The following is a 26,190-nucleotide window of genomic DNA, read 5'->3' as shown; positions in this document are numbered from 1 at the left end:
CCAGTTCCCCTCCCTCTTCACACTGCCCACATGCTCTGGGAAGCTGTGTGTACATGTGACTCCCTCACTCTCCCTTCCCAAATGAGGCACCATTCCCTTCCTCCCAGAATTCAGGCTAGCGACATCTGCAGGGCCTCTTCCCAAGTTTGAAACCATCCATGTCTCTTCTTCCACCTCTTTCCTCCCTTTTAAGCTGCTGTGTTCCCTTATCTTGGCCTTCCTAGGAGACTCCCTGCTGCCCCCACAGATAGGGTCCTGCCTCTGTTCCGCTCTGCACACTGTGGCCAGCATCCGGTTCCCCACTAGAACACTACCACACACAGAATATCCATTCCTAGACCGAATGGCAGTCTGGGGATGTAGCTCATGCTTGCTTATCATGCCTGAGTTCATGCAAGTCCCTGGGTTCAAGTCCCAGAAGTAAATATCCTCACCCAACCCAGGTCTACAAGGCTTAAGTGTCCGTTGGCCTGACCACCCTCGTGGCCGGTCAGATCTCACAGGCTGACACCTCTTGACCAAGTGTTTTCTGCCCCATGCTAAGAGTTTGCACAGGCTGTTCTCTCCACCCGGAGTATCAGTAGATCTCTCCTCTTCTCCTCTCCCAGTTAACCCCCACCAGTTCTTTCAGATGTCAACACAGTTGTTTCTGAGGCCAAATGCTTTCCACCACTCTTTGAGGACTCTGATCCTTGCCTTGAAGGTGCGGTTGGCCCTCATTTCAGTTCGTGCCCATGGATCTTGAGTGGGTTTTGATTCTGGATTGCCCAGCCCTTCCGAGTCACGGCACCATTTCTTGCTTAGCCGCCACCTCCTAGTCCTGTGGTCGGGGCTTAGAGCCATTGGTTGATGACCGAATAAATGATTTCTGGGGGTGAGAAGCCAGAGTGAGGAAAACTCAAACATCCCTCTCACTTAGCACCCAAATCATTGGGGAGTAAACGAATGGGGGCGGGGCTGTGCACCAAAAGCCAAAAGTGACGTGCGGCCCTGTCCTGTACCTCCGTGCTGAGCGGTCTGATGGACCTGGATGTGCTTGTGTTGTCGTTGTCTCAAGGAAATGAACGAGGACCACAGCACACCCAAGAAGGAGAAGCAGGAGCGGATGTCAAAACATAAGGAGAGCCTGCAGCACACGCAGGCTGAGGAGGAGGCCCACCTGCTCACCCAGCAGAGGCTGTACTACGACAGAAACTGCCGCTTCTTCAAGCGGAAAATCATGACCAAGCGCCACGAGGTGGAACAGCAGAACATTCGGGAGGTACTGGTCACTCGAGGCCTTCAGAGGGGCGGGGCGGCATCTGTCTCTTCTGTCCAGTCCCATGCCCTTAGCCATTAGTGCCAGAATCACGTGTCAGAGAAGGAAACCACCCCCGATTAGAGAGCCATCCACAGTGTAAGACTCAGCCTTAAATAGAGGAAAAGTTGTGTTGTAATGGAGGTGTGTGTGTGTCCGACCATGCAAAGCAGAGCAGAGAGGGCACTCCCGCTTCCGGCCTCCTTGTGTTGTGGCTCTGTGCAGAAACACTTAAGTGGCGCTATACCGCTCCAAGCATCATCACGGTTGCTCTGGCATTGGATGCCTGCAGAGTGCCTCCTTCGTGCCAGGCTCTGTCCGAGGCAGACACCCTGGCTACCAAGCAGCACCTGGCAGACAGAACCGACTAACGTCAGTCTCCTGCCTGAGCGTCAGTGACTGGCCTACAACTAATGTAGGCGCGGAGCTGAGAAGGGGATTGGGGGAGAGGTCGAGGGCAGCCAGAGATCTGTGTGTGCAAGGAGGGCGGCCCAAGAATGAGGGGAGCCGGCCGCCTCAGCCTGGACCCTGGAGGTAGTGTGAGCCATCTAAGGCTGCTGGGCAGGGAGTGACCTAGCAAATGCTAGCTCAGTGTGAGACCAGGCTGCCCCAAAGAGAGGCAAAAAATAGGAAGGGAAGTAGGCAGTCTTGCTCGGTAGCACGGAGAGTGGAAGTTATATCACAGGGGCATCCCCGAGGTCAGCCTCTGCTAATTCTTACCAGTTTCCCACAGGGATTTCAAACAGAGGAGTCCATAGTGATTGCTACTCATAAGACTGAGGCAGGAGCGTGAGCTTCAGGCTAGCCTGAGCTATTCAGCAAGCCCACGTCTCAAAAATAACACTGCTGGAGCTAGGGAGACAGCTCAGCCAGTGGAAAGCTTGCCACACCGACGTGAGAACCTGCGTTCAGATCCCAGAACTGAAGGAAAACTCCAGGGGCACCAGTGTGATCTGTTGTCCCTGCACTGGAGAGGTGGGGACAGGAGGCTGCTGGGAGCTTGCCGCCCATCTAGTCTAAGCTAATCGGAGTTCTAGGCTCAGAGAGACCCCTTCTAAAACCCTAAAGTGGGTGGAGATTGAGGAAGTTGGCAGTGATGTCAGTTCCTGGTTTCTGCACACATGTGCACACATGTGATACACACAGTCATCATAACCATCACCATCATCATCACCAATTGTTATAGCAATAACTGCTCGCCTTCCACTTTGGGAGTAAGAAAGGCATGAGGGTGTTCAGAGAGATGAAGGATGCGGAAGGCGTGTCAGTCTGTCAGGAAGGCATTAATAATCTGAGAAGACATGCCACTGAGCCATTGTAAAAATACTGATGGTTCCTAAAAACCCAGTGCTCACATGCAGGAGGGCAGCACCCACCTCAGGTGCCACTAACAGAAGAGCAGTTAGGGCAAGTGTCTCAGAAAACCTGTTTTGTTTTCTGAGACAAGTACTCCTGGGTGGGCCAGCTGACCTGAACCATCAATCTCCTGCCTCAGCCTCCTGTGCACTGGAATCACAGGTTGGCTCCTGCAGGAGCAAAGCAAACTGAACTTTGCTGACCACCAACCATTCTAGACCAGCCAGGCTCTGCGTTTGTGTTTTTTAAGATCTGGGAAGGAGAAACTGGTAACTGATAGACATTTCTGGTCAGGTCAGTGAGTCAACCATCAGAAGACAGAAAGATGGGGAAGGGAAGGGGGAGAGGAGCCTGGCTTGGAGTGATACTGCTGATTAGAACGTGTGTCCTCAGTGAGGCCCAGCCTATCTGAGGGGATGAACATGGGTCCTAGAAAGGGAAGAGGTGTCCAGATCCTGTGATAGTGTGGGTCCCTCTGCTGGGCCTCGGACAACAGACAGACACACAGTGGAGCTGTTGTATTGATGTGCCAGGGACATGAGGAGGTAGAACTGTTGTTCCAATAGCATATATTTATGGAAATTTTGTAGCCAAGGGGTCAGTTACAATCAATATAAATATAGAAAGTAACTAATGCACAACATGATCTAAAACCAAAAACAACAACAACAAAAAACTGATGGCTCAGTGGCTAAGATCATTTACTGCTCTTGCAATGGACCGGGGTTCAGTTCCCAGCACTCAACCAAGAGAGCAAGCTGGAGTGGTGGCATGCCTGTCCTTAAGTGACACTCTCATTCCAGCAAAGATGGCGGCCTCTCTCAGAGCACAAGAGGAAGACTGGGGTGGAGGAGGGCAGGGATTCCAGACCCCCCAAACTATTACTATGAAACTCGGGGAGCCCAGGCCTGTTCTCCATAACCCCACAGGATTCACCCATGGTCACGGGTCCTTAAACGCTGTTCCTCTCAGGAATGAGACTGTTACCCACAACACTACAGAGAAGATCTTTGTATGATTCTAGTGCCCCTGTGCATGGTTCAGTGGTAGACAGATTTCCTAGCACGCATGAGACCATCAGTTCCAACCCCAGCACTACAGAGAAGTCAGTCTGTAAACTTTACCATGCACACATATTTTCGCATGTACTTGTCAGAAGTGGAACCTCTGGGTCGAAGTTTTAAATACATAATCACAAAGGGCCAGCAAAACAGCTCAGGGGATGAAGGGGCTTGCTGTTAAATCCGATGAGCTGAGCTTGATCCCTGAAAACCACAGGGCAGAAGGAGAGAACTGCCTTCCACATATATACACCCATAAAGCAATAAAAATCTAAAATCAGATAGGCAGATGGATAAACAGACAGATACCCCCACAGCATCCTCCTGGGCATCTGTAGTTCCGCCAGCGAGCTTAACTTCCTTCATCCCTGCCTGAGCTGATGGGAATCCTTTTTAGCTCAAGAAACAGGTGTAAAAAAAAATAAAAACAAAACAACAACAACAACAAAAAAAAAACCAAAACAAACCACCAGGGTCTGGCTGAGCCTTCTCAGCCCCACCCCAGAACCAGAACTAAGAAATCTCTAAATATACAGCCCAGCACTCCGAAGTTTGAGTTCCAAGCCAGCTATGGGTGGTACGCACCTATAATCCCAGCACTTGGAAGGCTGAGGCAGGAGAATCACAAGTTGGAAGGCCAGGCTGGGTAACTACTTATCAAGACTCTGTCTCAAAATAGACTTGTAAAGGGCTGGAGATTTAGCTTAGTGGGAGAGCCCCTGCCTGGAGAAAAGAAGTTGGTGGTCTCCCTCTCCCTCCCCCTCCCCAGCCTCCTTCCCCTCCCTATCTCCCTCCTCCAGTGCATTGGGAGGCAGGGCCACCAATGCCATCAATGCTGGGCTCCTTTTGGTGACTTTATACAAGCCACCAACATTCATGGCTCTAACCTGTATGGCATCGTCAGTGTCCAGAACATTCTAAAACAGACGGGAAAATTAGATTACAGAAACATACACTTAATTAGGATATCTTGTCACAGAAATGGTGCAAACCAGAGTTTCAGCTTCCATTCGACTTTACAGAAGTTGTGTGTGAGCTGAGACCTTCAGGTCCCCAGTGCTTCACATTTACATAGGAAGGTCTGCACAGGGGTGGTGGATCTCTGTGAGTTCGAGGCCAGCCTGATTTACATAGAGAGCTCCAGGACAGCCATACTATCTCATGAATGAATGAGTGAGTGTTTTCTGTGAGCTTGGCACCTTGCAGGGGTCCAGTTACAACTGGGTGAGCTGTATCAAGTGACTATTCTTTTCATTGAGAAGTGGATATGGCGGGGCACACCTGAAGTCCCCACTGTCCAGAAGGCCAAGGCTGAAGCAGGCAGATCCCTTGGGTGCAGGAGTTAGACACCAGCCAGGGCAGCACAGCGAGATGCCCACATAAAGTAAAAGAAAAATGGAATCGCTTTGCATGTCGTTGCGCAGGCATGGCACTGGACTCAGGATAAGACGGCCATGAGAGGGTTCCCCGCAGCCTGAGCTGTTACAGGCAGCTGGCCATCGTAGACCTCAACAGCTCAGACACAGGTGGCACGATAAAGGGAACAGCCTAGGGCTTGCAACCCAAAACTGTGTATTGGTGTCATACTTACATTCTCTAAATAATTCGTAAAAATCACGTCTAAAATACTCTATGCCAGCTATCTGCATCTGAGTATAGAAAAATGGTAACGTACTGTTACCTTCTGCAGCATTTCTGGGGGAGGGTCTGTCATGTCATCTTCATGAGCATTGTCTGTGCTGGGTGGCAAGGTCCTGGGTTTAGACCTGAAGAATCCGAAGTGTGTCACAGGGGCCTCGCCTGTGTAGGAAGCGTGCCAAAGCCACAAGCAGCAAGTCACCAGAAGAAGCAAACTGCTTCTCACCAGAGTCGTGCTCAGATGACTGCCAGTCATCGGTACTGGTCAGCAGCCACTGGGAAGCCCGGTGTAAATACCTCAAAACCCGGGGGCTGGACAGATGGCTCAGCCGCTTAGGGCGCTGACTGCTCTTTCGAAGGTCCTGAGTTCAAATCCCAGCAACCACATGGTGGCTTACAACCATCCATAACAAGATCTGACGCCCTCTTCTGGAGCTGTCTGAAGACAGCGACAGTGTACTTACATATAATAAATAAATTAATCTTTTAAAAAAAAAATTCAAAACCCAGAGCACCCCAGTGCAGGTTCCGTCAGTGCCCAGAGCATCCTATGCAGGTGTCCCTCAGCATCCAGACCCACCGTCCCAGGAAGGAAGCCCATGATGGCCTCTGGAAGGCTTGCTTGCTGTCTTTAGTGTTCAGTCCTAAACTGGGCTCCTGGCTAATGGAGTGAGGATGGAGCTGTAGAGCCCAGATCTGGGGCTCGTGACACGGCGACCATGGAGGGGACCTTCACGGACCTCTGCTCTGCACACTCTTAAGTTCTTGGTTTGATCACCTACTCTGTGGGAAGGCCCACTTTCCTGTGGTGCCTCCCACCCAGAGGCCACTCACTGAGCTGTGAAAGGATAGATGGGGCCGGAGAGATGGCTCAGTGGTTAAGAGCACTGGCTGCTCTTCCAAAGGACCTGGGTTCAAATCCTAGCAACCACATAGTGGCTCACGGCCATCTGTGACCCCCGATTCAGGACCCCCGATCCTGTGACCCCCTCTTCTGGCCTCTTTCAGCACTGATGTGGTGCATTTTGTATATGGTGCAGGCAAAATACTCAAAAAATTCAAAAATCTTTTTAAAAGAAGACATTTGGTGGACCTTGTAAAGAGCAAATGTAAACCAATGCAGAGAAAAGCTACAGAGCTGGAGAAGGAGGCCCTGGCAGGGCCTTGCAGGAACTAAAACAAACTATGTTTACACTGTGGCTTTCCAGCTCCATCGCTGTGCCTATGCCAGTAGTAACACACACACACACACACACACACACACACATGACATGTGTTCATGATGTTTGCTGAGTGACTAAGAGAACACCTCATGTGGTGCCAGAGGCCATGGGTGGAGGCCAGTATACGTTAGATGCCAGTAACGTTACAGGCACTGTTACTGTTGCTTATATAGTGCTTTTAACCACTGAGCCATGCCTCCAGCCCCAAGGAGATCTTCTGTTTCACAGCTCAGAGTGGTCCCTGGGTAGCAGGTACCACAGGAAAGTGGTCCTTCCCACAGAGCAGGTGATCAAAGAACTCACAACCACCTATTATGACATCCCTGTGAATGCGAACACCTCATATCTTCTCCTCCCCTCACAGATGCCAAGGGAGAGGTGGGGCACCCAGGTGTCCCCCTGCCAGGAGGGGGAGCCCAGCTCCAAGCTTTGCCCTTCCCTGACCGCCCCAGTCAGTAATAACGCCTTTCCCGGAACTCTGTGGCGCACACCATTTCTGGGGCAACCTCCTCCCAGCCCTGCTTTTTCTCTTTTAGATTTGCGCAGAGCCCGTTTCCCAGTGTTGGTTAAGCCGGTCCTGCTTGCATGGTAGCAGGAATGTTTTTAGGCTGTTGTTGTTGTCGTTGTCGTCGACGTCATTGTCCCAACCAGGAGTGCTGCTGTAGAGATACAGGAGCGGGACCAACAGCACTCGTGACAGCAGACACAGCTGTCCATACCTTTAGTCCCAGCACTCAGGGGGCAGAAGTAGGCAGATCTCTGTGAGTTTGAGGTCAGCCTGGTCTATGATGCAAGTTCCAGGCTAGCCTAGGCTACCTACTGAGACTGTCTCAGGAAGAAAAAAAAAAAAAAAAAACTCAACAGTACTTAATACAGCTGGACATTAGAGATGGGCTGAAAAGCAGTCAAGACTTGGGTACAAAATAGTTGCTTCTTCCTCTTCTCCCTAATCCCCTCTACCCCTCTCCCTTCCCTCTCTTTCTCCCTCACGTCCTCTCCCCTTCTCCCTTTTCCTGCTCTCCTCTCCCTCCTTCCCTCCCTCTCTCCCTTTCTCTCTCCCCTTCCTTTCCCCCTCTACCCTTCCTCTCTCCCTCTCTTCCTCTCTTCCCTTCCCCCCTCCTTTCTCCCTCTCTCCTCTCCCTCTCTCTTTCTCCCTCTCCTTCTCTTCCCCTTCTCCCCTCCCCCTCCTCTCTCTGAAGTCAGTCTAGCTTCATCTACGCCTCCTCCCTCCTAGCAGCAGATGACCACCCCATAGTGCCTGTGTGAGCAGTCACTCCAGCCGCCACAGAGACAACTGGCCCTGAGTCTCTGCTCCAAATTCCCAGGAGAGAAAATACATGTGCCCAGCCCAGGCCGTCTGCCCACCTTGAATCCAGTCAGCTGTGAGACCAACACCTGCTTCAACTATGGCGACACCCTGAGAGTGTCCCCACTGCAGGGCAGTAGCCACAGCTTAGCCAACATCTGCATGAATCCAGGCTCATAGCTTAGATCTCCAGCAACTAGGGCATTTAGGAAACATCGTCAGGGGGCTGGGAATCGAGTTCAGTGGTCCAGCAAGCCCAGGGCCCAAGGTTCAATCCCCAGTTTAGAGAGAAGAAAATAACCTCAGGTCAGTGGGTAAAAATGTTTTAAGTAACCTTTGTTTTCCTGGCTTCCCTGTTCTCCAAGAAAGGAAGTGGGATGGGGGTGGGGACGGGGCACACCAGACAGGCATGAACAGAGAGGGCACGAGCAGGACTGACAGGTCTGTGGATGTGGCCAAGGGGTGGAGCGCTTGCCTGGCATTTAATCCCCAGTGCCGAGGGGAGAGGAAGGAAGGAAGGAAATAGTAAAGTACCAAGTGGTTAGGTGTAGGGACGATCAGACAAGAGGGGAGTGGTATCCTCTAGTCTGTCCCAGCATGCCCTAGGCTCTTCTTTTTAAAAATAGATAATTGTCCTACTTCTGTTATGTATGAAAACAGGGTATTTCCCCAGAAAGCTGAAGCAGTGCAGACATCCTAGGTCTTTAGTCTAGCTCTGGACACTGGCCACATGACAAAGTCACCTAGAGGTTTTTAAATCGAAATTAGGCATCCCACATGATTATCCGAATCTGAGGGTATGTGCCCTTACCTGACTCTTACGGGCAGCCGGCATGGGCGCCCCTAGCTTAACCACACATTATTAGCCTAGCACATTATTGAAGACCCACAGCCCCTCTACAAGGCAGGAAAACCCAGGTGGAAGTAATCCCATTTCCCAGATAGCGCAGTTGTGAGTGCTGGCAAGTTTTCAGCTTGTGAGTGATAACCTCATCACAGGCGGAAGAACTCCAGGGACTTCCTCTCTGACCTCATTAAGTCATGCTGCAAACGCCATGGACATAGTTAGGAGCCACCCTCCCCGGGGCCGTGTGCCCCTCCCTTTGCCCTCCGCTCATCCCTCTCCACTCATCATATTCTCCCGGATGCAGGAACTAAATAAAAAGAGGACCCAGAAGGAGATGGAGCACGCCATGCTCATCCGGCACGATGAGTCCACCCGAGAGCTCGAGTACCGACAGCTGCACACGCTGCAGAAGCTCCGCATGGACCTGATCCGGCTGCAGCACCAGACGGAGCTGGAGAACCAGCTGGAGTACAATAAGAGGCGGGAGCGGGAGCTGCACCGGAAGCACGTCATGGAGCTTCGGCAACAGCCCAAGAACTTAAAGGTGAGAGGGCGGGGCTCACCGAGCACCCTGCCCCCGCATGTGGCACCCGCCCTCGCTCAGGCAGGTGGGGCAGAGCGTACACACACACACACACACACACACACACACACACACACACGTCTGTGTCCCACCCCGCAATCAGACTCTCCAGGCGTGGGGTCCAGGGCTCCTGCCGCCTTGAACCCCGCAAAACTGCAGGGTTTTCAGCTTTCCCTGACGCTGCGCGCCTGAGCCATTGGTCACCCACGCTCTTCAAAGGCAGTGAGGTGGGGATGACAGATGGCTGATGGTCCAGAGAAACTGGGTTTGATTCCCAGCACCCACACGGCAGCTCACAACCATCTGTAACTCCAGTTCCGGGCGATCTGATGCCCTCCTCTGGCCTCCAAGGGCACCAGTCACACATGTAGACATACATGCAGGCAAATCACCCACGTATATAAAATAAAAACTAAAATAAAAGTTAAGCCAAGAGAGCTCAGGAAATGCCTGAACAATTTACTGTCAGAAAACACAGATATTTGTATTACAGTTCATAACAGTAGCAAAACTACAGTTATGAAGTAGCGATGAAAATAATTTTGTGGTTGGGGAGGCTCAGCACAACATGAGGAACTGTGTTAATGGGCATTAGGAAGGTTGAGAACCACTACTCTAGAACCTAAGTTAAAAAAAAAAGTTAGGTTGGGTCTCATGGTGGGGACAGGTAGGTAGACAGGTGTGGTCTGGTCTACATAGTGAGTTCCAGGCCAGCCAGAGGTACACAGCGAAACCCTGTGTCACAAAAGTAAATGAATGAATGAATGAATGAATGGTATCTCTACCAAGCCCACCTCTGCCATCCACATGCATGCACACCTTTCCCTGCCCCAGGAAGTGAGGAAACGGTAATGGGAGCAGCCACCTTCAAGGATCCTGCCCCAGCTGCAGCACCACCTCCAGAGTTGCTAGGATCCCATATAGCTCACTCATGACATCCACCACAGGCCTGGACATCGGGACTGGCTCTCCAGACTGCCCTGGGGGATAGATGCGGGATGGGAGGACGCTTTGGCCCTTGAAGCGTCCAGGCAAACCTTGCATCGCACTGGGTGTTGAGTCCCGAGTCTTCAGCCACTAGGGTGTGTCAGGAAGACAGACCAGTGCCGAGGTTGGCACTGATGCAGTCACACTGCACACATCCCTTCAAGGCAAACCCTGGGCGCATACGTGACCCCTGCCGCTAGAAGCCAGAGTGTTCACCAAGTGACAGGAGACCGCTGAGTGGCCTGTGCCCTCCACATGCCCCTCCTCCTAGTTGCCAGAGTGCGAACGTGAGAGGAGGCAAGGACCCACAGCCACTCCCTCCTTCAGTGCCGGTGGGAAGGGGTTGGATGCGAGGCGCTGCTCCATGCACTTGTCTGCAGATGTGAGGGAGACACTGAGCGAGGGCTGTGGGACAGGAATGCCTCCTGTGGCTGTGTGCGCATGTGCTCAGAGAAAGAGCAGGAACAGGAAACAGTGGGAGCCATCAAAGCGTGGAGGGAAGCAGGGGACAGTTGCCAGCCCTTTCTACAGCTGCATGGTAGTCCACAGTCTGCTTACATGTCGTCACTCCCCATTAGAACCCACTTGTCCTAAAACAGTGTGTCAATTTGAAATCATTTCACATAAAAAACAGACAGAGTTACGGGGCAGCCTGCTTCCCTGCTGTCCCCTCTGAATTGACGACTGTCGTGTGCAAGTCCTGCTCTTGACTGTGTCGTACAACCTGGGGATGCCATAGCCACTGACTGACTCAGTTCTCTCTCTCTCTCTCTCTCTCTCTCTCTCTCTCTCTCTCTCTCTCTCTCTCTGTCACCCTCCCCACCCCCTCTTTTAAAAAAAAAAAAAACAACCTGCCAGGCCATGGAAATGCAAATTAAAAAACAGTTTCAGGACACTTGCAAAGTACAGACCAAACAGTACAAAGCCCTCAAAAATCACCAGTTGGAAGTCACTCCAAAAAATGAGCACAAAGCAATCCTAAAGACACTGAAGGACGAGCAGACCAGGAAGCTGGCCATCTTGGCCGAGCAGTATGAACAGAGCATAAACGAGATGATGGCCTCTCAAGCGGTAAGTGGGTAGGTTCGCTGCTGGCCGGCCGCGCAAGCAAGGGGAGAGCACGAAAACCCAGGCCCCAGCCTTCATCCCCACGCTCCTCTGGGATATATTGGTTTAGGATGTGTTGCTGGCTTCTTTTCCTGCCTGAGGAACAGAGGAAGGTGAAGACGTGGAGCACGGCCAAGCCCGTGTGGATACTCGCTGGAGCACATCTTTTAACTTGGAGCTGAAGGAGCAGTGCCAGTGCAGCGGAGGCAGGGGAGCGGGGAGCACTCGGGGAGCGGGGAGCACCCCGGGAGGGGGAGATGGGATGGATACCTGGTGTGTGTGTGCATACAATTACTCATCAGAGGTTACTGACCACCACTCAACCAATGTCAGGCACGGCCCTGCTGCTTCTGGGTTCATGGCCCAGTGAGGGGACAGAGAGAAAGAGAGGCAGGCAGGCAGGCAGGCAGGCAGGCATATTTGCTCAATAAACTCTGGCCACACCTCCACATGCAGCCCTGTGCTGGGCCCAGAGACAGTGGAGCTGGACAGGGCCTCTCCTGCTGCCTCAGGAAAACCAGGAAGTCAGACCATTGAGTGGTGGACGCCAGGCACACTAAGTACTTAGTTCTTGTGGTACCCAGAGCCTTGGAAGGACAAGGGGAACAGAGACGCTGGCCTGGGGACACCTGGAGACCTAAAAGGAAGCCATCAGGGTCCTGATGAGGAGAGAGTCTATCGGGGGCTCAGCGGGAGGGCGAGCCCAGAGTCCAGAGAGGAGGATTGCAGCTGGGGGCCGAGGCTCACACCTGAGATCCCAGCACTCAGAAGACTGAGGCAAAGCAAAGCTGGGGTGGGGCTCATCAGTAGACCATCTGAAGGAGAACCCCGGCACTGAAAAGGGGCACAGAAGGAGGAGAGGAAAGGGGGGAGGGTGGAAGAAGGGAAAGGAGGAAGAAGAAAGGGGACTGGAAGCCCATGTGCCCCTCCTGTGTGATCCCCAGGCTAGCCCTCCTGATTCTCCACTGTGTCCTAGGCATCCTAGAATACCAAGGATGTTGGTAGGTTAGGGAAGGCGTCTGTCAAGTAACTGAATGGGGCCATCACACAGCTACAGGCCCTGGTGGCCAATGGCTTACTAAAGAGAAGCATTAGTCCCACCTGAGACTAGTCTGCAAAATGCAGAGGCCCTTAAGGGTCTGAGAACAGATGACCAGCTAAGCAGCGGCTGAAGCCGGGGAGTAAGATGTCGGGGCGAGGGTTCAGAGCCCTCACAGGAGGTGAGTTGGTATTCCACAATGAGAAGGCTCGGGTGTCTGGTATGTGAGTCCTGGGTTCCAACACATTGCAAGAGGGAGGTGGGAGGCGGCACATGGACATGGTGAGAATGGGCGGGATTTGAGGGCCACTTAGTAGAGGCAGGAGAGAGAACTGAGGATTTGACAAGAGACTGGGAGAGTTGAGGCAGGAGGTGAGTTCAGACATCCGGCAGAGGCCGTGGCATCTGAGCCCTGTGGGTGTCTGTGTGAAGAGGTGCAGACACTGAAATCTGCGTGTCAGTAGGGACACCAGGATTAAAGACGAAAGGTCCCACGTCTTTGTCTTGTTGGGGCAGCTGTAAGTTAAGAGTGAGTGAGGTCTACCAGGACCAGGAGGTGGGTTTGAGAAGAGGGCTGGGGACAGGTTCTAGAGGCCAACCGTGTTTGAAGACTAAGTGGACAAAGATCAAAGAGGACAACTATCCAAAGACCACGAGTGGAGCAGAGAGAGAGCGCGGGTCACAGATGCCCCGGCAGCGCTTCCCGCTGGAGGGCTCAAATGTGCAGGGAGCACAAGAGCAGCAAGCCTCCGTGACCTCCTCCTCGCTTGGGACTGTGACTTCAGCCAGGGCAGTGCATTGCTGGGACTAGATGTCCTTACACTTCAAAGGGCTGGGGCTGCAGCCCAGTGTGCTTACCTAGTGTGCTTGAGGCCCTGGGCTTGACCCTCCTCACTACATAAATCGGCACGTTGGCACCTGCCTGGGAGGTGGAGCACGAGGATCGGAACTTCAAGACTATCCTTGGCCATATAGTACGCCCAAGGCCAGCCTGGGCTACAGGAGACCCTATCTCAAAAATAAAAAGTGCCCATAAAACAAGAAGAAACTTCACGTGGGACTCCATTTCCCATCCTTGTCAGCAGAGGCAGGCAGACAGACTCTTAGCAACTGGACAAACGTGTAGCAAGCAGAGGGCACAGTGAAAGGAGGCTCCTGCCAATAGCCAGGGGCACAGACAAGTTCCCGAGCTGAGGACGCGCTGAGGACGGCTGCCACAGCACTCACTTCTGCCCTCAGGCGTTGTCCGTCTTGCCTCGGGCATGCTGGGATACCACGATAAATAAGACATCCCCCCCTCCTTCCACAGCCTGGTCCTCCTGGGGGAACAGAGGATGCAACACCACAGGGGGCTGCCGCACTTGGGATGGAGCAAGGGCAGGAGGCAGCCATGGATCCAGAAGGGCTAGTCTGGTCTGGAGTGACAGGAGCGGCCTCACCCCCACAGCTATTTAGGCTGAGGAGCCTCTGGAGCAGGAGTGGGGAAACTTCAGCTGCCTGTCTGAAGAACTGCACGCATCGCTTCTGTCCGGAATGTGGAGAGCTAGAGGGGGGGCATCTTGCCTGGGAGTAAGACAGGAGGGCTACACGGTCCAGGTCACAGTCGGCTGTACAGGCTTTAGCTCAGCACAGTACACTGTCACTAAAGCGTAGGGGACCATCCCTCCGAGACATGCAGACAAAGTCCTGAGAGAGCAGAGGGGTGGTGTCGCTCTAGCTTAGTCATAGAGGATGGTGGCTAAGCTAGAGAGACACTGGGATGGAAGGAGGCGTGGCCATGCTTGAGAGACAGGCAAGAGGTCCAGGGTACCTGCTGAGTGACAGGGCCCAGATGGTGAAGCAAATGTCTGATGGTGAAGCTGAGCTTTATGGGAGATGCTGTGACAGTGACAATGCGTTAAAAAGTCAGTGGGACGGGCTGGGGAAGTGGGAGCAGGAAGGGCGAGTTTGTTGTGGTCATGTTGAGCTCGAGGGTCTGGAGGCAGCCCAGGGTGAAGCTGTCTCAGGCCTCCCTGGGAAAGAAGCAGGGTGGAGAGAGACGCGTGGGAGCGGTAGGCAGCGTCTGCGAAGTCAAGGCAACAGGCAAGGAGTGGCAAGAAAGGCGGGGCTGAGTTTTGGCAAGCCACACCGGGAGGTGAGGTAGGTGAGGTCGTACCAGGACATCTCACCAAGACGATCAGAGACCTGAATGTGGCAGTGTAAGTGGAGGACAGTGGATCAGAGTGGGTGAGAGGTAAACCCAAGGTGATGGGAGATGGCACTCGGTCGTACTCCTGTCTTAGTTTTGGTTTGTTCTCAGACACAGTCTCTACTAACCCAAGCTGGCCTGGAACTCATTATGTGGCCGAGAACGACTTCTGATCCTCCTGCCTCCTCACCTCCCGAGCACTGGGATATGGGCGTTCATTACCGCGCCCTGTTTATTCAGGGCTGAGATGGGACAGGGCTTCCTGCATGCCCCATAAGCACTGGACCAACCCAGCCATGCCCTAGCCTGGCTCCTGTCCCCTTGGTTGTAGTCATGGCACCTGTGGCATTTCTGGGCTCTGCAGCAGGGTCCGGTGAACAGGTGATGTAGGATGACAGACACAGGCTAAGGTGATTGCAGAGCCCTTGCTCTTGGGACCAGAAGAAGATAAGTCTGAGTATGACTGTCTCAGCTGTCCATCACTGGCCTCGGACCATGAGTCTAGAGGAACCTTTTAAGTACCTGCTGAGAATCCCTCTGTTTACCTGTACAAAGTGGAGGAAGGCCACTTACATGGGCTACTGCTCAAGACAAGAGTCAGCATTTCAGAGCATTCCTGTAAGTGTAGAGATTACAAATGTAAGAAGCTGTGTGGACTTCAAGGTGTCGGTCATACTAGCCAGCTCACCTCTGCAGAAGCATTCAGAAATGATGGGGGTGAGGGGAACAGACACACGGGCCAAATGCTTAGGGGCTGTAGTGCTCCAGGTTCCAGTATTTCAGGGAGAGGCAGTATCTGAGCTTATGTCGGGAGGAGGTTGTGAGCTGAGTTACAGTGTGCACTCCCCCTTGTATCCTTTTCTTCTGTTTAAGCCACTATAGGGGACAAGCATAATATTCACCCACATTACTACAAACCTTAGGGTGCATTTGTATGTGTGACTGTGTAGGAGAAAAATTCCAAAATCACAGGTGCACTCCTGTGATTTCTAGTACCTGGATTTGTGGGATCAGAGAGAGAAGTTGGAGGATAGCTAGACACCAGAAGCAAAGTAAACTGCAGGCTAGGATGGCTGGGGGCTTGGCTAGCATGCAGGGAATCCTCAGTTTTGTTACCAGCAAAACTAGAATCCTAGCATGGCGGTGCACACCTGTAATCCCAGCATGGAGATTCACACCTGTAATCCCTGCATGGCTGTACAAACCTATTTCCCTGCATGGGCGCCACACACCTGTAATCCCTGCATAGCAGTGCACACCTGTAATCCCTGCATGGTGGTGCATACCAGTAATCCCAGAATGGAAATTCATACCTATAATCCCTACATGGCAGTACAAACCCATATCCCTGCATGGCGGTGCATGCCTGTCCTTGGGAGGTAGACACAGAAGGATCAGTAATTCAGAGAGTCATCCTTGACTGCGTTGCAGGTTCAGCTCCAGTGTGGCCGGCATGTGACTCTGTCTCAAAGGAAGCGGATATGCTTCAAGGGTCTGCCTGCCTGCTGGAGGGCTAGACTCTCATCTGCTCATGCAGGGCTCATGGGAGCTAATGCCTAGGAGCAGAGAACGGCTGGACTTTTGCTCTGCTTTCCTGGTAAACAGCCTTTCAGGTCAGGAGAAAACCCATAGTGGTCCTCCTGGGAGCCCCACTTCAAAGTCATGAATGAGTTAATGCAGCTGCAGGCTGTGTAGACAGCCACCCTGCCTGTGTCCCCTGCTGGAAAATGGGAAGAGAATGCCCTGTCCTCCCTAGTGGGTCCTAACTTAGAACCCCTGCACAGGCTGGGACTCAGGGAACACACTTCCCCTAACTCCACGCTGTGTTTCCCACAGAACTAGAGATGACACTTCGACAAGTAGCTTTAACATTCCAAAGTCACTTCTGCTTCAAGATAGATGCATAGTCACTTGTTGAAGGCCTATGTCAGCTGAAGTTGATATTGGAGACTGGCCTGGATAGGAAGGTGCAGAAAAGGGGGCAGCCACAGTCTCTGATTCAGGGCCTCTGACCTCAGTGATCCCAGCCAAACATGAGCCTAGGATAGAGGGCCTAACCTGTGCTCTGTAATGGTCTGAATGGGAGCGTGTCTGGGTTCTGGTCTTCATGTTCCAGCAGGTGGCCATGGCCCGTGTCCACACAAGATCTGGGTATCTTGGTACCAAATGTAAAGCTCGTGTGCACAGTTCAGGAAGCAAAGGCAGCTGGGCCAGGCCACATCTGTAGCCTATAAACCATTGCTCAAAAGCAAAATACATCCCCTGAGGTTATCAGCTGCTCTCAAAGGGTGACATTTTGAACCCCTTGGGTTCTGGATTGGCAATGAGGAGGATGCTCTGTGTCTCCACAGCCATGAGCAGCATGAGTTGTCACAACAGCTACACTGGTCTGGCCATCACAGGCCAAGGATTGAGCTATGGACACAGTCTTGCCAAAAGCAAAGCAATGTAACATCTGCTGTGTATTGGACATTGTGTTACATGTGAAGGCTTAGGTCTGGGATCCTATATGGTCTCTCTCATTTAAAACTCAAACCAATCTAATTGAGAATTATTATTTTCTTGGGGGAAGGAAGAAAAGGAAGGAAGGGAGAAAGAGAGAAGGAAAGAAAGAGAGACAGACAGACAGACAAGAAGAAGCCACCCTGGAGTGGCACCTCCAGAGTACACAGGCTTGCCCACTAGGGTGGGCAGCCTTCCCAGGATCCCTGGCCCCAGCACTGAAGGAAATGTGTTCTTAGGATCCTGTGCTGACTAGGCAGACTCCACTGGCTCTAGTCCAAATTGCAATGTCCGTCTTCCTTCCATCTTTCTACCTAAGTCCCAGCAAGGAGACTGTTCCCAGTCACCCCCAGAGTACTGCGTATGGACTGCCTTATACACAGCGTGTGTCTTTTTTTTCTTTTTCTTTTTATTAGATATTTGCTTTATTTACATTTCAAATGGCATCCCCTTTCCTCGTTACCCCTCGAACCCCCCCATCCCATCCCCTCTCCCCCTGCTTACCAACCCCCACACACACTTTCCTGACCTGACATTCCCCTACACTGGGGCATCGAGCCTTCACAGGACCAATGGACTCTCCTCTCATTGATGTCTAAAATGACCATCCTCTGCTACAGATGTAGCTGGAACCATGGGTCCCTCTTTGGTTGGCAGTTTAGCCCCTGGGAGCTCTGGAGGGTACTGGTTGGGACATTTTATTGTTCCCCCTGTGGGGCTGCAAACCTCTTCAGCTCCTTGGGTCCTTTCTCTAACTGCTCCATTGGGGACCCAATGCTCAGTTTATTGGTTGGCTGTGAGCCATGGGTATTTTGATTGCTCCTTCCAAGAAGGATCAAAGTATCCACACATTGGCCTTCCTTCTTTTTGGGCTTCATGTGGTCTGTGAGTTGTATCTTGGGTGTTCTGAGCTTTTGGGCTAATATCCACTTATCAGCGAATGCATACCGGGTGTGTTCTTCTGTGATTGGGTTGCCTCACTCAGGATGGTATTTTTCTAGCTCCATCCATTTGCCTAAGAACTTCATGAATTCATTGTTTTTACTAGCTGAGTAGGTACAGGAAATGGAGCACATTTCCTGCATCGTTCCTCCATTGAGGGAGCGTGTGTGTCTTCTGTACCCACAGTTACGGCTAGACGAGGCGCAAGAGGCAGAATGCCAGGCCTTGAGACTACAGCTCCAGCAGGAGATGGAGCTCCTCAACGCCTACCAGAGCAAAATCAAGATGCAGACGGAGGCCCAGCACGAGCGCGAGCTGCAGAAGCTAGAGCAGAGGGTGTCCCTGCGCAGAGCGCATCTTGAGCAGAAGGTAGGAAGTTCCCTGGAACCCACACAGTAGGGCCAGGATGTGGGAGGGTCACGGTTTTGAATGGAGCCCTCCCGAGTGACCAGGGTCAGACAGTCAACTTACCCTTGGCACCAAAGAGAGCCAGGCATTGTCCCTGTCCCATACCCGTTGGCTCAGGAAGGTTAGTCAAGCAACTGAGGTTTGGCTTAGGAAGCCCGCCATTTTAGCCAGCTGAATGATGTCACTTACAAAAGAACTATGCAATGCCAGCGTGACTGCCCAGAAGCCTGAAAATGTCAGTTTTCCAGCCAAAGAAATTAGCAGTAGGGCTCTTTCATGAAGCAGTAAAATGACGTTCTAGAGTGGTGGCTCTTCAGAGGACCTGAGTTCAGTTCCCGGCACCACATCAGGCAGCCCACCCCCACCTGTAACTCCAGCTCCAGGGTATTTGGTGCCCTCCTCTGGCCACCACAGACACTGCAATCATATGCACATATCTAAACACAGATTTAAATACAAATCCCCTTAAAAATAGGATGAAGCCGGGCAGTGGTGGCACACGCCTGTAATCCCAGCACTTTGGGAGGCAGAGGTAGGCGTATTTCTGAGTTCGAGGCCAGCCTGGTCTACAAAGTGAGTTCCAGGACAGCTAGGGCTACACAGAGAAACCCTGTCTCGAGAAAAAAAAAAAATCCAAAAAACAAAAAACAAAAAACAAAAAACAAAACAACAAAAAAAAAAAACCAAGGATGAAAATAGAGGTGGGTGCCGTGGCGGTTACAGCCAAGTGTGGCCCCACTCACTAATATCATGCCTTGCTCCAGACCGCGTTCTAGCAGTCGCCCTCGGAAGCTGTGTTACCAGCAGCTCAAAGCTGGGGCTGAGGAGATAGCCCAGGGTGGGGGGTGCTTGGTGTGCAAACATGGGGGCCTAGGCACTTGCCCCAAACACCCACATAACAAATTTAAAAGCCAGGGCTGTGGTGATGCACACCAAGGATCCCAGCACAGAGCGGCAGAGGCAGACAGATTCCTGGGGCCCACCAGCTAGCCAGGCTGACTACTCAGCCTAACAAACAAGTGAGATGGTGCCCAAGGACCGCAGCTGACGTGGGCTTCTGTGGGCTTCTGGCTTCTACATGCATGCATATGTGTATGCACATAAAACATCTCGGGGCCGAGGAGATGGCTTAGCAGGTGCAGCGCTTGCTGTGAGTACATGAGGACCTCACTTCAGATCTCTGGTCCCCACACGAAAGCTAGAGCAGAACTGGACATGACCTGGACAGCACACCCCGTAACCCTGAGCACAGGGAAGTGGAGACCGAAGCATCCTGGGGACTTGATATCCAGTCTAGCTGAAACCTAAGATCCAAGTTCCGTAATGCCCTGTCTCAGAACACAAGGCGAATATGGACTGATGAGGACAGCAGAGTGGCCCTTGCAGCTCCATGCACTTGCATATGAGTGCACATGCATGCACACACACACACACACACACAGGCAGCATCTCACATTGGCGACCTCTCTCGGCTTAACCTGTTAGCCGCACTTTCTCTTCCAAACCAGCGCAGTAGGCTGCTGTCCCTGCCACTGATCCAGAAACAATTTCTGAGGATGTTAGAGGCTCCAGCCCTCCACAGCAAAGTTACAAAGTCACACAGGCTTCATTGTCCTCAGGTCCCCCGGGCTCCTCTTCACAGGCTCAGATGGCATGGCTGCCTCCACCCCTAACACCCACACCCACACCCCTCTTCCACTCCTAGCAAGTCTGTTTTTTTTGTTTTGTTTTGTTTTGGATTTGGATTTTTCGAGACAGGGTTTCTCTGTATAGCCCTGGCTGTCCTGGAACTCAATCTGTAGACCAGGCTGGCCTCGAACTCAGAAATCCGCCTGCCTCTGCCTCCCAAGTGCTGGGATTACAGGCATGCGCCACCACCGCCCGGCTCTTAGCAAGTCTGAGACACAGTAGATCAAATCCAAGACACGTTATTCCTGGGCTCCCCTCTTGGGCCTGTGCGTGTGTGCAGGGGTGGAGGGGGACCCCTCTCGGATGTGGGGCAGGCATTGGCACTGAGCCCCCCTTGTATGCTTGGGCAGATTGAAGAGGAGCTGGCTGCCCTGCAGAAGGAACGCAGTGAGAGGGTCAAGATTCTCCTGGGAAGACAAGAGCGAGAGGCCGAGGCGTTTGACACGGAGAGCCTCAGAATGGGCTTTGGGAATTCGGTGACATTGGATTTGCCTAAGGACGACTATAGATGAGATTAAAGTTTTTTGCCATTTACAAAAAAAAAAAATGAAAAAAACAAAACAAAAAAATTCAGACCCTGCGAAACTACATTCCCCATCTTAACGGGCGCTGCTCTCACTTCTCTCTCTCTCTCTCTCTCTCTCTCTCTCTCTCTCTCTCTCTCTCTCTCTCTCTTTCTCTCCCTCCTTCCTTCCCTCCCTCCCTATCTCTCCCTCTGCCCCCTCTCTTCCTCCCTGCCTGCCTCCCCCCTCCCTCTCCCACTCTCTCTCTCCCCTTCCTCTCTTTCTCTTCTCTCTCTCTTCTCTCTCACCCTCTCTCTCCCTGACACCGTGTCGCACTAGTGCCTGTTGATTCTTACTCCATCAGGGGCCCTTTCCTCCCCCCCCCCCCCCGTGTCAACTTTCAGTGCTGGCCGAGACCCGGCCGCCCCTGCCGTCCACCACCTGCATCGCGGTGCCAACATGGTTCCAGATGATCTGCTGAAAAACCTCGGAGGTGGTTTTAGGGTCTATCAACCAACAAACATCGATGGAACGCAGACGGATGTTGCTTTGAGCAGTCCCTCGTTGTCAACCAACCAGTGAAAGTAAAGCAGAAACGAAAACAAGCAAATACCTAAAGAAACCTAAATAAATAATACATGCCAAGGGGGAGAGAGACGCAAAATCCGCAGCCTTACACCTTAACCAGCTGCTGCATAACTTTATTTTATTTTATTTTTTTGGTATTTATTCATCAGGAATTAAAAAAAACAAAGTTTTATTAAAGATTGAAAATTTGATACATTTTACAGGAACTAATTGTGATGTACATATGAAGTGGTAACATATTATTACTATTTTGGGGCTGGGGTGGGTGGGTGGGGTGAAGAGATCTTGTGGTTTTTAAGAACCTGCCGGCAAGAGTTTGCCTTGCTGTCAGCCTGGTCTACTGTATCCCAGCATCCTCTGCTGTTGCAGACGGTGCGAGTACACTTAATTAAGGAGCTCACAGAATCCCAGTAGCACAAAATTGGGCTTTGGCAAATCATGTATTTTGTGTATAGAGGGAATCTAAGGAGAGGAATTGCTTATTTTCATATTGTATTTTAACTGTTTCTCTGATCAAAATTTTTTTACTTCCTCCTCCTGTTCCTCCCCACCCCCACACCAACCCCCCACTTCAGTCTCTGGAGTTCAATGTCTTCTCTGTCCAATCATCTCTGTTTATTTCTCCTTTCCCTCCCCACGCCCCCTATCTGTGGTCATGAATATTGCATTATTCATCCTTTCAAACTGTGTATTTTCTTACAATAAAAAATGATGAAGAGAAAAAGGCTTCACTCCTTCTGCATGCACTTAAAAAAAAAAAAAGCTTCAAAGAGAACAACATTTTTCAGGTCCCGAAGAAGAGCATGGTTAACTGTCAGGGCTTTTAATTATATTTGTAAATAAAAGTGTTCGTCACATCGCCTGGCTGTGTTCTTGCGGCAGGATTTCCCTTCCAGGTGCCTCTGGGATGACTCTGAGGGCTGAGCCCTCCTGGAACCGTGCTCCAGGGCCTCCGCTGCTGCTCCTCCCAGAGGGATGCTGAGGTAAAGCCACGTCCTCCAGTTTCTTCTCCTGCACCGAGCTGGAGGAGCGCTGTTTGACATCCTCAGAGAACCCGGCCTGGCCCACCCGGCCCGAGTGCCCCTAGCCATAGGAGCAGGAACCACACACACTGTGCAGTGCTACTGTGGTCTCAGGCGCAGGACTGGACCCCACGACCCACGAAGAACTGCAGGCCTTGGAGGAAGCATGACAACACTCCCGCTGGAAACTCCCACGATAGCCGGGCTCCATCCCTCCTGGCTCCTTTCACTGCAGTAACTATATAGTAAAGATTGCACTTCCAGGATATGGTTTTGGGGTCAGGACAATCTCACACCTATAACCTTAGCTCTGCAAGCCAGACATATTGAAAATTGGATCTTGCTTTCTTGTCATTATTGTCTCTTTTCTTTCTTTTCATTCTCTCTTCTCTGGGTTTTACTTTTTTCCTAGAACTCACAATGTAGACCAGGCTAGCCTCCAACTCACAGACATCCTTCTGCCTCCACCCAACTCCCACCTCCCCAAAGGGTTGGGAATAAAGGCATGTGCCAGTTACACCCAGCCCTGTTTGGTGTTTTCCTACTGACCTGAGAGCTGGGCTGCTTAGACCTGCGTAGCCAGGCTGAAATCATAGAAAGTTCTGTTCTGCACTGCTGGAGGCTTAAGTTCAGCCTCCCGTGCTGAGTAAGCACTCTACGACTGAGTCAGCCCAAGCCCTCATCGCTGTTCTTTGAATGCGGACCTTGGATCCTATGAAGGGTGAGTTACCAAATATAAACATAACCTGTCTGTCGGTATCATTGTGACAAACTAATGACAGAGTAAATCCAACTACTATCAAAGTACAAGTACTTATTACCGTGTGTTAAGTCCTCCATAAAGCCTATGGCAACAGCCACCCAACCTCCCAGGCCACTGAGCCCCTCAGTGTCTTTGGTCAGCACACTGAAAGCACATTGGAGGAGCCAGGCATGGTGGCACAGCCTTTAATCCCAGAGCTAGGGAGGCAGAGATCTCTGTGAGTTTGAAACCAGCCTGGTCTACATAGTAAGTTCCAGAACAGCCAAAGCTACGTTAGAAAAACCCTGTCTCAAAAGGGGGCAGGGCAGGTCAGAGAAGACCAAAAAGATGGGTGATGGACACAGCATAGATGGGAATGTCTTATCCAGTGTGATGAAGTCCAGGTCCCCAGCATGTGGTTCTGTGAGGTGACCGGAACCTTTGTTCACAAGGGGCCTAGTGGAAGGGAGTTTGGTCTTTGTGGGTGTAGTCTTAGAGAATTACAAGCTTCTTCCCTTAGCTTCCTGGTTGCCATGGACAATTAGACTTCTGTCACGTGGTTCCACTGTGATACACTATACTGCCAAGGCACAGGGTCAGGCCAAAGGACCTTTCCTCCTCTTCCTTTGATGGTCCCAGGTTTTTGTCTCGGTAAAGACAGGCAAATCTAATCATTTCTTAGAGAACAAATTGCATGTGCAATGGCTTCTGCTTCCCATGTCACAGTCTGCCACCCAAGCATCCTGACGAATGAAAACCTCAGGTGGTAATGTACGGTCTTGATTGAGACCTATCTGATTGTAGAACTCAAGACCCAGAGGGAGGTTCTGTCTGCACTTAGATGCCCCTCTGGTCTCTCCATCTGTTTCTCTCTGTGGTGACAAATGTCCAGCTGGCTTGTGAAAAAAAAAATTTAAACTCATGAGGTAATAGATGCCATTTATATAGTCTGTCCCTTCTCCTAAGGGCGGGAACATGGCTCTGAGTTCCATCCCCAGCACAAAAAAAAAAAAAAAAAAAAAAAAAAAAGCAGAGAACACCACAGCCAGCATCCTCCCTTCCAGCATATTCTAAATACCCCGGAGTTTAAAAAAAGATTATAAAAGCAGGTTTATGGACTGGCAAGGTAGTTCAGTGGTTAATGGTGTTTGCTGCCAAGATGGATGGTCCGAGTTCAAATCCCAGCACCCACATGATGAAAGGCAGAAATCCACTCCTGCAAATTGTTCTCCTGCACATGCACCATAGTATGTACATACATATATGCACACACAACATAAATGTTTTTTAAAAACATGTTTGCCAGGCATATGGCTAAGGCATCCCTGTTAATTCTTGATCTGTAATTACTGAGGCCACACACCTTTCCGAGACATCTGAGATGTGTCAATGCACCTCAGAAGAGGAGCAGGGGGAGTTGGGGGATATTAGCAGTCAAATGGAGATGATCCCAGGACTGGAAGAAACCCCGTGACTAATGGTTATGATGAATGACTGATAGAAAGTTCTATGGATACAGAAGTCAGTCAGAGGCTGGTCTGACCTGTAGCCAGCCTGGGTTATGCAGTTAGACTCCATCTCAAAACAAAAAGAGAAAAATAAATAACAAAGTCCCTAAACCTAAGTGGCACTCCACAATAATCCAGACATCTAGAAGACTTCATTATGCCTGGGGTATCTTCCTCTGCTGGGGACTTGAGTTTCTTTTTTTTAAAAAAAAAATTATATATATGCTGTACAGATGGCTGTGAGCCATCATGTGGTTGTTGGGAATTGAACTCAGGACCTCTGCTTATTCTTGCCCAAAGATTTATTATTATATGTAAGTACACTGTAGCTGTCTTTGGACACACCAGAAAAGGGAGTCAGATCTCATTAGGGATGGTTGTGAGCCACCATGTGGTTGCTGGGATTTGAACTCAGGACCTTTGGAAGAGCAGTCAGTGCTGTTAACCACTGAGTCATCTCTCCAGCCCAGGACTTCGGTTTCTTATTGTTGTTTCTTAGGCTGTTTGGTTTCCTGTAGTGCTGGGGCGAAATTCAATGGCCTAGCACACAGTCCGCAAGCCCTCTATCACTGAGCCATGCCTCCACCCAGCACATTCCCAGTTCTTGACTTTACGAAGGGTACTATCCTTTAAATATTATACATATATATATATGTATACACACACCTACACACATACACTGTGATACTGGTTAACAGCTGCCCCTAACTCCAGTTCCAGAGGCTACAGTGCCCTCTGTTGGCCTCTAGAGATACTACAGACCTCCACACAGACACACACATACACATACACATACACAGAGGGGGGGGAAGAGAGGGAGAGAGGGAAAGAGAAAGAGAGAGAGAGAGAGAGAGAGAGAGAGGGAGGGAGGGAGGGAGGGAGGGAGGGAGGGGAAGAGAGTGAGAGAGAGTGAGAGAGAGAAAGAGAGATTTTAAAATACTCTCTTTAAAAAACAGAAATCTGGTTTTTACCAGATCTTTACAGGTGTCGGTCAGGTGACAGGGTACTTACTGACCATACACAGAGCTGCGCTCCATTCCCAGCACCATAAACACCGGGTCCTGCTGTGCACAGCTGTAATCCCAGCACCTGAGAGGTGGGGCTGGGGATCAATTGGAAGTTTGAGTCTGAGGCTAGCTTGGGACACATAATACCCTGTTGAACAAAGAAAAGGAACAATGAAAGGAAAGGAGAGAGAAAATACAGACAGACAGATCTATAAGTGTGCACATCTTTAAATGGCAGTGGAAGGGCTGGAGAGATGGCTCAGAGGTTAAGAGCACTGACTGTTCTTCTGAAGGTCCTGAGTTCAAATCCCAGCAACTACATGGTGGCTCACAACCATCTGTAAGGAGATCCAATGCCCTCTTCTGGTGTGTCTGAAGACAGCTATAGTGTATTTACATATAATAAGTAAATCTTAACAAATAAATAAATGACAGTGGAAACATGGCCACAGAGCCATGGGAAGTTCACCTAGCCCACTCAGACAGTACTGTGAGGGTCATCAGAACGTTGACAGAGGGAGCTTCAGAAAAATGAGAGTTGTGTGTGAAGAGCCAGGTCTCCAAGTCGCCTGGCAGGTTCGAGGAACCAGAAGGCAGCCTGGCAGCGTAGGAGCCAAGAGGCTGTGGCAGTCACTTTACAAGAGACT

The 26,190-nt window shown here is 51.1% G+C and overlaps 1 protein-coding gene across 1 annotated transcript in view; it reads left to right on the top strand.

Moving 5' to 3' along the window:
* Taok3 (TAO kinase 3) overlaps positions 1–20,804 on the top strand; it is a 159,154-nt gene extending 138,350 nt beyond the window's left edge. Inside the window, exons 18-22 of the mRNA XM_052168754.1 lie at positions 1,058–1,261; positions 9,033–9,272; positions 11,157–11,369; positions 18,263–18,445; positions 20,524–20,804. Of these exons, the coding sequence (XP_052024714.1) occupies positions 1,058–1,261; positions 9,033–9,272; positions 11,157–11,369; positions 18,263–18,445; positions 20,524–20,685 (1,002 nt within the window). The 3' untranslated portion in view covers positions 20,686–20,804. The remainder of the gene's footprint in view (positions 1–1,057; positions 1,262–9,032; positions 9,273–11,156; positions 11,370–18,262; positions 18,446–20,523) is intronic.
* Positions 20,805–26,190: the final 5,386 nt, after the last annotated feature.

This window comes from Apodemus sylvaticus, chromosome 22 (genome assembly GCF_947179515.1).
Source record: "Apodemus sylvaticus chromosome 22, mApoSyl1.1, whole genome shotgun sequence".
Taxonomy (NCBI): Eukaryota; Metazoa; Chordata; class Mammalia; order Rodentia; family Muridae; genus Apodemus; species Apodemus sylvaticus.
This window is presented reverse-complemented; position numbering and strand designations above follow the sequence as displayed.